Below are 13,748 nucleotides of genomic sequence, written 5' to 3' on the forward strand. Positions count from 1 at the left end.
TATATCCACCCTACTGACGTCATAATGTCTCAAGCTTGACATATCTAGAAAGCACTCATCGAGGTGTTCAATTTGAGGTACTACACAATATGGTTCCTAAAACTTGAAAATTTGACTTTGGGGTCAAATATGCTTGACCTTCGGAGCTAGCCATGAAGGTCAAGGCCAATCGCCACCAAAAATTAATCAGCTGAGCGCCAGACCATATACTACATTCTCATGAAGTTTGAAGGCGATCCCATCAAAATTACTCAATTTTGATCCGGGGTAGGGATGTTAAATTGTGGACGTCATGCCGATCACATCACAGGAAATGTGTCAAAATGGCGGTCATGCAAATTCCTTCCAAAATCTTCTCCAAACCCACCAATCAGAATGCTACAGAATTTGGGTTACAATATCAGGTCAGCGTTGGGATGTTAAATTGCGCAACTCATGCCGATCATGTGACCGAAAGTGTGTCAAAATGGCCGACAATCAATTGTTTAGAAAATCATGTAAATTGCTTTAACAATCTTCTTCTCCAGGCCCACCAGTCAGAATGCAACCAAATTTGGATTAAAACATTAGAACACATGCCTGGTGTTGGCGTAATAGCTCGTGGAGAGTGGTGGACTTGGTATCCGAGGATCCTGAGTTCGAATCCTGCTTGGATGTAGAAGTAATATCAGGTGGGGTTGATTCATCCTTTCATCCTTCTGACGTTGGCAAAATGAGTGCCGGCATGCTGGTATCCTGCGTCGAAGTGGCGATCCTTCCAGGATTGTGCGCAATAACCCAGGAGACTGCTGAGGCAGCACCAATGCTCTGCACAGAGTATGGTCCCAATGGATGGATGGATGACCACAAACTCCTGATGTTAAAATGCAGAGGCCATGTTGATCACATCACCCGAAGTTTGTCAAAATGGCCAACTTCGTCAATTTTTGGGAAACTGCATAAATTCCTTCAAAAATCTTTGAGACCCTCCAGTCAGAATGCAACCAAATCTTGGTGACATTAGGTTAGGATTGTAATGCTAAATTGTGGAGGCTGTGCTGGTCACATGGTCAGAAGTGTGTCAAAATGGTGGTCGTGCAAATTCCTTCCAAAATTTTCTTCTCCAGACCCACAAAATTTGGGTTGTTACATTAGACCAGGGTAGGGATGCTAAATTGCCAGTCATGTCAATCACTTGGCCAGAAATGTGTCAAAATTGCCAACTTCATCAATTTGGGGGGCGGGGGTGGAACTACATAAATGACTTAAAAAAATCTTCTTATCCAGACCCAAGTCAGAATGCTGCCAAATTTGCGTGATAACATTTGGCCAGGGCCCAGTGGTCCAATCATCTTTCCCCCGTGATTTTGGTTGTTTTTTCCTTTTTAAATTCATTTTCTCTGTAACAGCTGGAGTGAGACACAAAATTTTCAACATGAGTGACTCATGTAGATTTTTCAGTGATAATTGTGAAGTCATCGGTCATTTGGTGTGGCAGCCATGTTGGAAAAGAAAAACAATGGACCTCTGTCTGAAACTGCTCCATGGGAATTTTTTCTTTTTTTACTCAGAACATGTCAAGAACTCCCAATTGAGAAACATTTATGTAATAGGTGCCTGCATTAAGTCAATTATACAAGTGGAAAGCTTTCTCTGATCAGTGTAAATTTGATGTCTTGCACCAAAAAAAAGAATATATATATATATATATATATATATATATATATATATTTATATATCACTGGAACCGCCACTTTATAACTGCTGGCAGTGATGACCGGGTACCCAGACGTCCGATTTTGATACAAATACCGACCTGCTTCGATATAACGCAGGACTGACGAGTTATGAACTGAGTCACACAAAGTGTTCAATCTATTTATTACGTATGAAAACTGTGGCCAAGGGCAGTTAGTCCTTTTTAGTGGGGATATCGTCGGTATCAATTGAATTGGCATTTCAATTACCTAAACACGAAGCAAGAAATGTGTGGGAAATGTCACCCTGGGTCAGCAATGTAAACCGGAACTCCCCAGAGTAATTGTAAGCCCCCCCCCCACATGCACCTCTCTTCTTGGTGGGATTGATGAGTTACGGACGCAGCAACACACCAAATTCAATCTATTTATAATGTAAGCAGTTTGCCATTTTTCCTGAATCCATAGTCGGTAGCAATTTAATTGGTGTTTAAATAAAGTGAACACAAGTTAATAAATGTGGGCACCATCAGCAGGATTTCCTGAATCTAATGAGGCTCCACACGTTTCTCCATGACGCGGGATTCACAAGTTATGGACCGAAGAACAGGCCACGTTCCATCCATTTATTTAGTACACAATTGACCATTTTTCCTGGGGCCATCATCGGTATCGATCAAATTGCCACTGCTATACCCTCAAACCCATGCAGGTGCAACCAAGTGAGGCTGATGCAAAAAATAAATTCGAAAAGTTCTCAGATTCAAATAATTAAATTATTATGGCTGCCAAACCATGTGGCCACTTTGGTTGAAATTTCACACTTACTTTCCCCATCCTGGCTGGATTATAATTTTGAAGTTTCACATTCATTGATGCAGTGGTTCCAGAGTATATATTATTTAATATTTTTCCTTCAATTCAATATGGCTGCCAAACCGTGTTGCCAATTGGGTTGAAATTTAAATCCTTCATTCCACATGACTGTTGCATCATAACTCTGAAGATTCACATTTATTGATGCAGTGGTTCCAGAATAAACGTTATATTTATTTAATATTAGTCCTTCAATCGAATATAGCTGCTAAATGATGTGTCCAACATCAAAAGGAGGTGGGAACTTTTTGTTTGTCATGCATAGGTGGAGCAAACCTGTAAAGTTTTACCTTGATCTGTTCAGCTGTTTCATAGAAGAAGACTTTTAAATTTTAGAATTTTCAATCCAATATGGCTGCCGTACTACGTGATCTATTAAATAATAAATATAAATTCGCCCTCGAATTGGGTAGTGGATCATGTTTGTTAAGTTTCGTGTTGATCGGACAAGCTGCCATTTTCTATGCAAGAGCACCACCAAACCATGTGACTTGACGTAATTTTTATCCTATATGCAGGCATGGCGTTAGATGATAGTTGCCAAGTTTGGCTTTGGTTTGGGTAAGTGATTCCAGAGAAAACATTTTTTTTTCTATCCAATGTGGCTGCAAAACCATCTGACCTATCAACTATTCATGAACTAACTTATATCCACCAACCAAGGAGAATACGTGAGTGAAGTTTCCACTTGATCTGACCAGCTGTTCTGGCAATTATGTTTGAGGGTTTTCGGGTAAATTCAACATGGCAATTTTGCCTCAATCTGTCCAGCCATTCTGGAGGAGAATTTAAAAATTTATTAATATTCAATCCAATATGGCTGACAATCCCGATGACTTATGACATCTTAAATTTTCATTCTCCCTCCAATGCGGGTAGAGAAACATGCACGTGAAGTTTTGTGTTAATCGGGTGAGGTTTATTTCTCTCTCTAACATGGCCGCCAAACCATGTAATGTCATAATTTTTTTTACCATGTGTCACCATGGTGTTAGATACTTGCAAAGTTTTGCTTCGATTGGTTGTCATTCCAGAGAAAATAGTTTTCTTCAATCCAATATGGCTGACAAACCACGTGACCTATGCATTATTCTTTAGCACACTTATATTCCCTACCTAAGGAGAATACCTTTTTGATGTTTCCCCTTGATCTGACCAACCATTCTGGAGATGTTTGAGGGTAAATTCAATATGACCACCAAACATGTGACTGATCAATTTTAAATTAACAAACTTGTAAAAGGATGTTGAGGAATGTGTGTAAAGTTTCACCTCAATCTGTTTGCCATTCGGAAGATTAAATTTTTTTTCTCTCAAAACAATAAAGAGGCCGACCAGTCACCGATAACGTCATTTTTTTCCCCAACTGAATTGTGTCGATGACGCTCAAGAAATTTCAAATTATTCCCACGCAGCAGTCAAAAATTTACCAAGACACCGCTTCACTAGTCAACAACAAAAAGTGTTCCTCTGGGGAGTTCATTAACATGTGAAGTGACATTTTTCATTGCACAGTTTGAGATAGAGGTGAAGTTTTTGGGGGTTTTTTTTTTCTTCAAGATGACGGCCGTACCACGTCACCTGTGATGTCAATTATCAAACGATACATACTATGGTGAAAACATTGTCAGACTTGGGGTTGGAGAATTTTTAAAGCCAAAAAAGAAAAAAAATTTACCCCAAAAATCTGCATCGGAATAACAAAAAATGGAGGTTACTCAGTCCCTTACACTGGACACCATAAAAAATTTTTTAACTCCTGCCCGCTCAAAAACTCCAAATCCACCAGCCTTAAAGAACATATGGCACAAATTAAAAGTCAGTCGAGATCATCCCTCCTCCCCTCAAATGACCATCTTTCCCTTTTTTTTTGTTTTTTTGCTTCTTCAGGTTCCTCCTGACTAATGCAATGCTGCATTTGGTGTTCCATTTGAATTGGGAAGGGGGGAGCGATTCACAAATAAGAAATTCGGGTTTATCCAAGAATGACGGGCTGTTAAACTGAAACAGAATGACGGTCTGCATGACAAGATTACAACCAAGAGGAGAATGAATTGAGGACCAAAAAACAAAAATCACTTTCAGCAAGAATTTTATTTCCATTACCAACAAAACTAGGAAATCCAATCCATTCAATTCAATTTGAAGCTGCACAAAAAAACATTTACAGAATCAGAAATCAGCTGCAGACCTTCTCATTTGCTTTGTTTACCCAGAGCCTCTGCACCGCTCGATTGACAGATATCACCAGAGCGAGAGGAATCGGGCTTTTCCCCGTTCAACGGGGTCTTCTGCATCGAGTCGAACACCTTGTTTATAGATTTCCGAATGTTGGTTAAATGGACAAGACCACTCTCTGCAGCAAGTTGGATCCCGGAAGAACTCTTCGTGAACAGCTCTCGCCCGGCCTTGCTTGATACAGCAAAGAGCAGACGGTAAAAGTCAAGAGCCGAGGAGCTTGGTATGACAACTTTCTCTTCCTTACTCTCACCTTCTGTAGGATGTACAAGTGTTAGTCTCGACAGAAGTATGAAAAATAAAAAACAGCATCATGTCCACACTTCACAAACTTACCTGTCTGTTCTTGTGGCAGGTATCCATCCACTTGAGAAAGCATCGAATCTGCACCAGACATGAGCACCTGTCCAAACTTTGTTTTCAGGAGAGAGTCTGTACCGTCCAACACGGCCTGCTTGGATCTCTCCAAAACCGCTCCGACCTGGGACTTGGACCAATCCAGAAGGACTCCCATTTGTTTTTGGGCATTTTGTAAGTTCTTCTTCACATCATCAAGAACCTGCAAACAAAGAAATGTCCAATTACTGCACAGGGGAACATTTAAATAACAAGATTCATTTATTTCTCCAGTTGTAAACAGACATACACACGTCTCCACCAAATTACATTTCACGACAGAAAGATTCACAATCACTTCCCACATTCCCCGTACCTTGTTGGCAGGTTGCTGCAAGATCGGGACCTTCGCTTCCACAAGATTCAGACCCCGGCAAGCGAGTTCGTCAACAAACTTAACTGAGAATAGATGGGAAAAAATAAAAACAAAAAAGGCCACAAAGTTGAAGTTAAAAATAAATATATAAACAATTTTAGACATGTCCGATGTGCACAGAATCACTCACTCTGTGGATGAAGAATCCTGGCGATTGGTTGGATCCCACCGGAGACGATGACAGTTACTCCCGTAACTCCCTGTTCCACCATATTACCCACAGAGAGAAGAACAGGCCGAGACTCCTTCCCTCTCTTGTAGACCTGAACCAACTCATCCACGGCAGAACTGAACAACGGGAGTGAATACAATCTCTGCACCACATTCTGCGGACAAGAACAAAGTTTAAACAATGAGGATCTCATTCTGAAACAACAAGGGATTGACTTTTAATATCCTTGTGAAAAGATCTGATCCTGGGAATCAAATATCAAAGCCACAACCTCACCTTATCAGTACAGGTTACATGAACATCCATCATTTAGTTTGTGCCTTTACACCTCAGAGCAAACAAGCAGAGACTCATCAGGAAACACAATGGAACACGAGCTCGGCAACCTCACACATTGAACATAATGTCTTCTGCATTCACCCACTGTGTGTCGTGTGTGTATGTGTCGTGTGTGTATGTGTATGTGTCGTGTGTGTATGTGTATGTGTGTATGTGTCGTGTGTGTATATATATATATATATATATATATATATATATATATATATATATATATATATATATATATATATATATGAAAATAAACGCTGCCCATTCTACCTTGAAGTAGAGAAACCTTTGTTGGAGGAAAATAAAATGAAACCAGCACAGAGTAAAACCACCAGCACACTGGCTCAACTGATCCATTTCTATGTTTTTTATTATTCATTTTAAACTGTAAAAGGACACAATGTGTGGAAACGACAATTTAAAATATAGAACAAAAAACAATTCATACACAGTCACATCTCTCAAGTGACAAAAACTACAATGTGAGTAACACGTACCATGTGCTGGGGCCTCATGGGGTGTGAATGGACCGGGTACCTCCCAATAACTTGCTGGTGGCAGAGAGTTTTACAATTTTCAAATTTAATTTAGTTACAATGTGTTACTTACTCACACCAAGTGTGATGTTGTGCGATGATCTTCAAAGTATGTTTGCGTTAATGACCTTTGGTCATAGTTTTTTTTTCTCCAGATAGATTGACCCTGAAGTGGTTGGGGAAGTACGTGTATATTTATATTTGTACGTGTATACGTGTATACAAATATATTTCTATATATATCAATAGAAATGTTTCAGGACATGAATCGTTTTAACGCCTCATACTTAAATATATATATATATATATATATATATATATATATATATATATATATATATATATATATATATATTTCTAACGAAAATTGATCTTTGAAGCTCTTAATACTGTGTGGGTTCAGGTACGACACCAGCCCAATGGTTTTGTGACATTTGCACAATGGCCAACATTGTAAAGTTATCTGGACCTGCACAATCAGGTAATTTTACACACAAACACACACAAATTTTTTTTTATTTTTTTTATTTTTTAACTGCACGAGTCTGTGTTGTTGCGAATTCGTGCCAGCCGGCGGGCGATCGGCCACGTAACTCAAATCGCGGCACGTCGTCCACCGGACGGACAATTCAGTCGTGACCCTCTCAGAACAACGCCGGGAGCTAGTCACAGGTGGGTCTTTCGACCTCACCACAATCGAGCCAATCGGCCACCCGCGTAGGATAGGGTTCGCCAAACTCGACCTACCTAAGTATCCACGAAAAATGGTAAACGGGCGATCGTACCTCGCCGCAGGTCGACTCCGGACAGGAATCACTTAAGCAGATCGTTCCGTACTGCAGAGATAACCGAGCGAAGTTATCGTCGATTCAGCTTAGTTACCGGGAACTTACACCCACTACCAATCTCTTACGCGATGCAGGATGGAGACTCAATAAAAAGAAAGGAGACGAAGCAGAGCGGGAACAGTTCAACAAGCAAGCATTTTATTCACACACACACACACAAGCTCATATCTTCAGTCACAGTAATAATAATGCAACAAAAGCAAATGCAGAGTTAAAACTGAATAAAAGCAAGGGTTTACCTGCATGCACGCCAACACTTACACAGTTCTACTTTACGGATGGCGCCACCACAAGCATTTACACAAAAAACAAAGGAAAAAGAAAAGAAGTCGCGACTTCCCTTTTCATGACTGGTGAGTCCCTCTCCCACGACCGTCAGCGAGGTCGCGCCTGGCCCCGACCTCTCTCGCGGCCGGCGAATCCTTTCCGGCACTCCTCGTCCGGACACGCAGGTCCACCTCACAACCGGCGCTGCCAAGTCTCCCATCCGTGCCTCCGTTGACAGGCCGCTCGCCACGCCGCGAGCGCAGGACCAAAAAAACCCGAAGAATACAGGAACTCTCGAAAAAAAAAAACCTCACTCAACCACTCAAGGTCCGTCCTGTCCGCCTTTTGAAGCGTGGGGCTCCGTCTATCGCCCCACCCCGTCTCTGGCTCCACCTCCCTTCTGGAAACTTCCCAAAAAGGGGCGTGCCCTCTCGCTCCCCCCTCCCCGCGCCGTGCAGAGGACGAGGAAAGTCAGTTTTGGCTCGGGGACAGGGAATTATTCCCCCAAAAAGAGGCCCCCACCTTCTCACCTTGACCCCGGCTCGGATCGCACTTCCACCACACCGAGCGCAGAGAATTTAAACGGGAGAAACAGGCGGGAAAAACCCCGAGCATCGTTGGTGATTTTTGTTCTTCCGCGGAGATCGTGACCGCAATTGAATGCCCATTGATCGTGCCCATTGAATGGCGAGTGGCGAAGATGTGGTAGCGTAGGTGGTGGAGGTGGCGTGGTTGGCGCTGTGGAGGGGATGGCGTGTTTGTTGAGATGTTTGTTTTAAATAAAGGATAGAACAGAAAAGTGGCTAACTGAAAGCGTCGCAGCCCGAATGGATCACATAAAACCCCTCGAAACAACGGTTTGGGCTAACTACACATGGACCTATGGAGATATCTCACCTGAGGGCTCTTTATGGTGTAATGCGAATTTCCACAACAGTATAAACGATCACGAGTCTCACCACCAAACAGTCAGGACATATTCGAAAGGTTTGCTCTACAAATGAGGAATTAGTAGATTAATGGAGGATGGGGATTCAAACCTTCAGAACATTCACATGAACCGTTTTTATTGGAATTGGATGTTGAAATAAACCACAACGTCAGGGTGTAACACAAACAGGAAGGTCCCAAACCCCAACCCACCACACCTGTCCATCAGTTCACCTCCATTAAAACGTTTCAACAATTCAAACGAATCATGTTTAAATCCCCGGGGATTTGCTCCAGTTATCCAAACTAATCAGATTGGAACTCGAACTCGACCTCGACCTCGATCCACTAGGTTCAGATGAAGAACCAACGAACCCACCTTGGTACCGACGGTCTGAACCTCCACGGCCATTACGTTCAAACCGAGAACCGTTTAACGGGGAGAGAAACGGGGAGGATTACCTGGACCGACAAGGGTTAACTCAAGGTGAGAACCACCAGGTGGGGACCGGGAACCTGAACCACGGGACAGAGAAGGGAAGGACAAAACGAACGAATTTCTTTCCTTTTTATGCAAGAAACACGAACACCTGCTCCTCTGACGTCACACAAGTGCACACTCACAATCAGAAACTTCACCCAAATTATCATTTTATTCCGTTCCGAGGATTTATTGAAACAATGTTTACACAAACATGGAACATTCTAGATGTTTCCACGTGACTCCGTTGATGTGTTTTATTTAAATCTTGTTATCATAAACATGTTCATGAAAACCCGAACACGACAGGTGATCATTTGGCCCGTTATACCTGTGCCTGCTCACGGCAGGTGGTCATTTGGCCCGTTATACCTGTACCTGCTCACGGTAAGTGGTCATTTGGCCCGCTATACCTGTGCTTTCTCACGGCAGGTTGTGGTTTGGTCCCCCATACCTGTGCTTTATCGATTTTCTGTCGTTCAATGTATGAATCCATTCCCACCAAACACCTTCAAACAGCATATGGACCCTTTCAACATCTCCAGGACAGAGAACCGGTACACATTGGCCTTCTCCTTTCGAATGGATTTTCATGTGCACAACTTCATGCAGACGAGACAACCGGCTTTACATCCCAAAATGGCCTCAGAGTGGGACTTAATGTCTCTGATTTCATGATTTATTTAATAAAATCTCAATGTGAATTTGAATGTGATTTGTGGAATTATTACCTCATCTTTGTGAACAAGAGTTGTTTTTATTATTGTTTAATTAATAAAGATGTTCAAGGAAACACACACGACAGGTGGACACGTCTTCATTCCCGCTCGCCAAGCAGTTTGATCTAGTCAAAGGTCTCAAGAAAACATTCCAACTGAACAGAGTGTTCAACACTTCTTTCCAACATGGCAGTTTGCATAGAAGTAGTCAAGATGAGAAGGGCACTCGGTGGAGTACATACCTCCATCACGTAATACCTGATCCCAAAACATGTTTGAAATATCATGTTATACAGGACTATATCGTTTATGGCCCGATCTCTCAATGGGGAAGAATCACTTGAATAGTTCTCAGATCCGGATATTCACCAAAATTAAGCATTGTTATTGTTGTCCTTGCTTGGTCACCAACAAACAAAAAAAATTCAGAACGATTGCTTGAAGGCTGTGGCCAAACATCGTGTGACAAAGAGACAGACAGACAAACAGACAGACAAACAGACAGACAGAAAAAACAATCACTCATGGAGCCACACTTGTCGAAACGGATCGTCACGTCATGGAGCCGATACCTCCACCAGGTTGGACAATTTACATTTTGTATCCCACTGATAGGAAGGAGGAAACCAAAATCGAATCGGCTTGTTCTCGTTACCGAACCAACTCCTCCACCTCATTTTGTCACAAGTCGTCCACAACTTTTGGAGATATCATGCTTTACATTGTTTTTGGCCCAATCTCTCAATGGTGAAGAATCACTCAAAAAAATTCTCAGATCCGGATACAGATCTGGATGTTCACCAGAATTAAGCGTTGCCGTCCTTGGCTGGTCACCACACACAAAACATTTCAAAACGATTGCTTGAAAACTGTGGCCAGACAAAAACAGACTAACAGACAAACTTATGCAACAGACCAACATACTTGGGGAAATTTTTTTTGCCAAGTAACAAACAGACAGAATAACAAATCGACCGACGAATATACTTGAAAAATCTTCGATATTGAAATTTCAACAAACAAACAAACAAACACCAGATGATCAAACAGACAGACAGGGATGAAAATATAACCTCCTTCCACCCTCGGTGGTGGAGATAAAAAGAAAAAGAAAAAGAAAAATAAGTTTTCAAACGGCGTCAAATCACGCGGATTCAACACTAAAAGAGCCAGATTTGCTCCAATTAAATTATCATAAACAGTGACAGCCAGATTGGATTGATGCAAATAAAGGGCAAATGCTATCAAAAAGTTGCTCATTTCAAAAAACTTCTCCTGAATGTGGAGATTATTTTAAAACTTTAGATAATTCAAAGTTTCCATCCAGAAGGTGCAAAATAATGTTCTGACGTTGAACATGTTTAATAGTGGCGGCCATCTTGGATTTATGGAAATTCGGGACGTGTCAGTGCTGAGTGATCACTTCATGATGACGTTATTCCCCATAAATCCATCCCAAACCCAGCTGCTTCAAATTCCCTTCTTTCCTTCCTGAAAGTCCCTGTGGTGTCCATCTTCTATACCCCATGTTCCCCACCCCATCCCTCTCTCTTCCACAGATCTCCTCATGTCTCTGTTCCTCACTGTTTTGTCCTTCCCTCTCCCACCCCTCTTGTCTCAAGCCCCCCCCCCCATGCTGTACGTTGTGTGTTCGCTCTCAGACGAGCCTCGACAAGGTAAACAAAAAAAGAAAAATGTGTTGGAACGAGTAGAAAACACAGAAAGCGTAATTTTGGCTGAAATCCACATCTGGATGTTCTTCATTCGCAAAGTTATTTCCATTTCTTAATTTTTTTAAAGACCGAAAAAAAAATTCAGCATAACCATGGAAACGGCTGAAAAACAATGATAAACCTAAAATATTTTTAGCCAACAATCCATTTCATAAATGTGACCCATTGATGAATTGAAAAATAAATAAATACATGATAAAAAAAGAGGTTGGCCTTTGTTCTTCCCGAGGTAGACATACCCCCTTCAAAGGCCCCCTTGATGTCTCCACATTATTTGCTTCTCTGGAATTCATATTCCAGATAAGGTATTGTCATCACGAATCATCTGTCCATCCGTCCTTCCAGGTTCTTTTTCAACTTCGCCAACCCAACCGCCGGGCTGAAACGGCAGAAATTTCACAGCAACGTTCCTCTCCTTCCTGGCAACAGGGATTGCAAACCTCGTTCTGGTCACAAGGCTCAAGGTCAAAATGGCCGACAGGGTAAATTTCTTCACAAATATTCTCTGCCAGATAAAACAGTCAGAATGCGACCAAATTTGGGTTACAACATTCGGACATGGTCCTGATGTTAAATTGTGGAGGCCGTGTTTATCAAGTGATTGGAAGTGTGTCAAAATGGCGGTCACACAAATTCCTTCAAAAATCTTCTCCAAACCCACCAGTCAGAATGCTTCCAAATTTGGGTAACAACATTAAGCCAGGGTAGGGATGTTAAATTGCGGATGTCATGCCGATCACATGACCGGAAATGTGTCAAATGGCGGTCGTGCAAATTCCTTCCAAAATCTTCTCCAAACCCACCAATCAGAATGCTACAGAATTTGGGTTACAATATCAGGTCAGCGTAGGGATGTTAAATTGCGCAACTCATGCCGATCGTGTGACCGAAAGTGTGTCAAAATGGCCGACAATCAAGTGTTTGGAAAAACATGTAAATTCCTTGAACAATCTTCTTATCCAGACCCACCAATCAGAATGTTGTCAAATTTGGGTGATAACATTCGGCCAGGGCCCAGTGGTCCAATTAACTTTGCCCTGTGATGTTGGGTGTTTATTCCATTTTCAATTTATTTTCTCTGTAACAGCTTCAGTGAGACACAAAATTTTCAACATGAGTGACTCATATAGATTTTTCAGTGATAATTGTGGTCATCGGTCATTTGGTGTTGCAGCCATGTTGGAAAAACATTGGACCTCTGTCTGAAACTGCTCCATGGGAATTTTTTTTTTTTACTCAGAACATGTCAAGAACTCCCCATTGAGAAAGATTTATGTCATTGGTGCCTTCATTATGTCACTTATGCGAGTTGAAGGCTTTATCTGATAATGTATAGATTTGATGTCTTGCGCCATTGGTGGAATTTAAATTCGCCCTCTAATTGGGTCGTGGATCATGTTAAGTTTTGTGTTCATCGGACAAGGTGGGTCTTTCTATCCAAGATGGCCACCAAACCATGTGACTTGTGACAATTTTTATAGTATATGCAGGCTTGGAGTTCGATGATATTTGCCAAGTTTGGCTTTGGTTGGGTAAGTGATTCCAGAGAAAACATTTAATTTTTTTTTTAATCCAATATGGCTGCCAAACCATCTGACCATCAATTATTCATGAACTAATTTATATCCACCAACCAACGAGAATACGTAAGTGAAGTTTCCCCTTGATTTGACCAGCTGTTCTGGAGAAGATGCTTGAAGGTTTTTGGGTAAATTCAATATGGCCACCAAACCATGTGATCTATCAATTAGAAATTAACAAACTTGTAAAAAAATGTCTTGGGGAAAGTGTGCATGAAGTTTTGCCTAAATCTGTCCACCCATTCAGGAGAAGAATTTAAAAATTTAATTTTCAATCCAATATGGCTGACAACCCCTATGACTTATGACATCATAAATTTTCATTCTCCCTCCAAGCCGGTAGGGAAGCATGCATGTGAAGTTTCGTGTTAATCGGTTGAGGTTCATTTCTCTCTCTTAAATGGCTGCCAAACCACGTGATGACATAATTTTTTACTATGCATGTCACCATGGTGTTAGATACTTGCAAAGTTTCGCTTCGATTGGTTGTCATACCAGAGAAAATATATAGTTTACTTCAATCCAATACGGCTGACAAACCATGTGACCTATTAATTATTATTTCGCAAGCTTATATTCCCTACCTAAGGAGA

At 41.4% G+C, this 13,748-nt stretch overlaps 1 protein-coding gene across 1 annotated transcript; it reads right to left on the reverse strand.

The window, feature by feature from the left end:
* Positions 1-4,627: 4,627 nt before the first annotated feature.
* On the reverse strand, positions 4,628-9,240 carry LOC147009217 (perilipin-2-like). The gene is made up of 5 exons (XM_085861174.1): positions 9,022-9,240; positions 5,693-5,888; positions 5,503-5,585; positions 5,127-5,349; positions 4,628-5,046 (listed from the first exon to the last, which is right to left on the reverse strand). The coding sequence occupies exons 1-5, from the start codon at positions 9,052-9,054 to the stop codon at positions 4,748-4,750; spliced, it is 834 nt and encodes a 277-aa protein (XP_085717300.1). The 5' UTR covers positions 9,055-9,240; the 3' UTR covers positions 4,628-4,747.
* Between the last annotated feature and the right edge of the window lie 4,508 nt (positions 9,241-13,748).

This window comes from Eptatretus burgeri, chromosome 17 (assembly GCF_056783735.1).
Source record: "Eptatretus burgeri isolate ZD-2024b chromosome 17, Ebu_testis_v1, whole genome shotgun sequence".
NCBI classification, from domain to species: domain Eukaryota; kingdom Metazoa; phylum Chordata; class Myxini; order Myxiniformes; family Myxinidae; genus Eptatretus; species Eptatretus burgeri.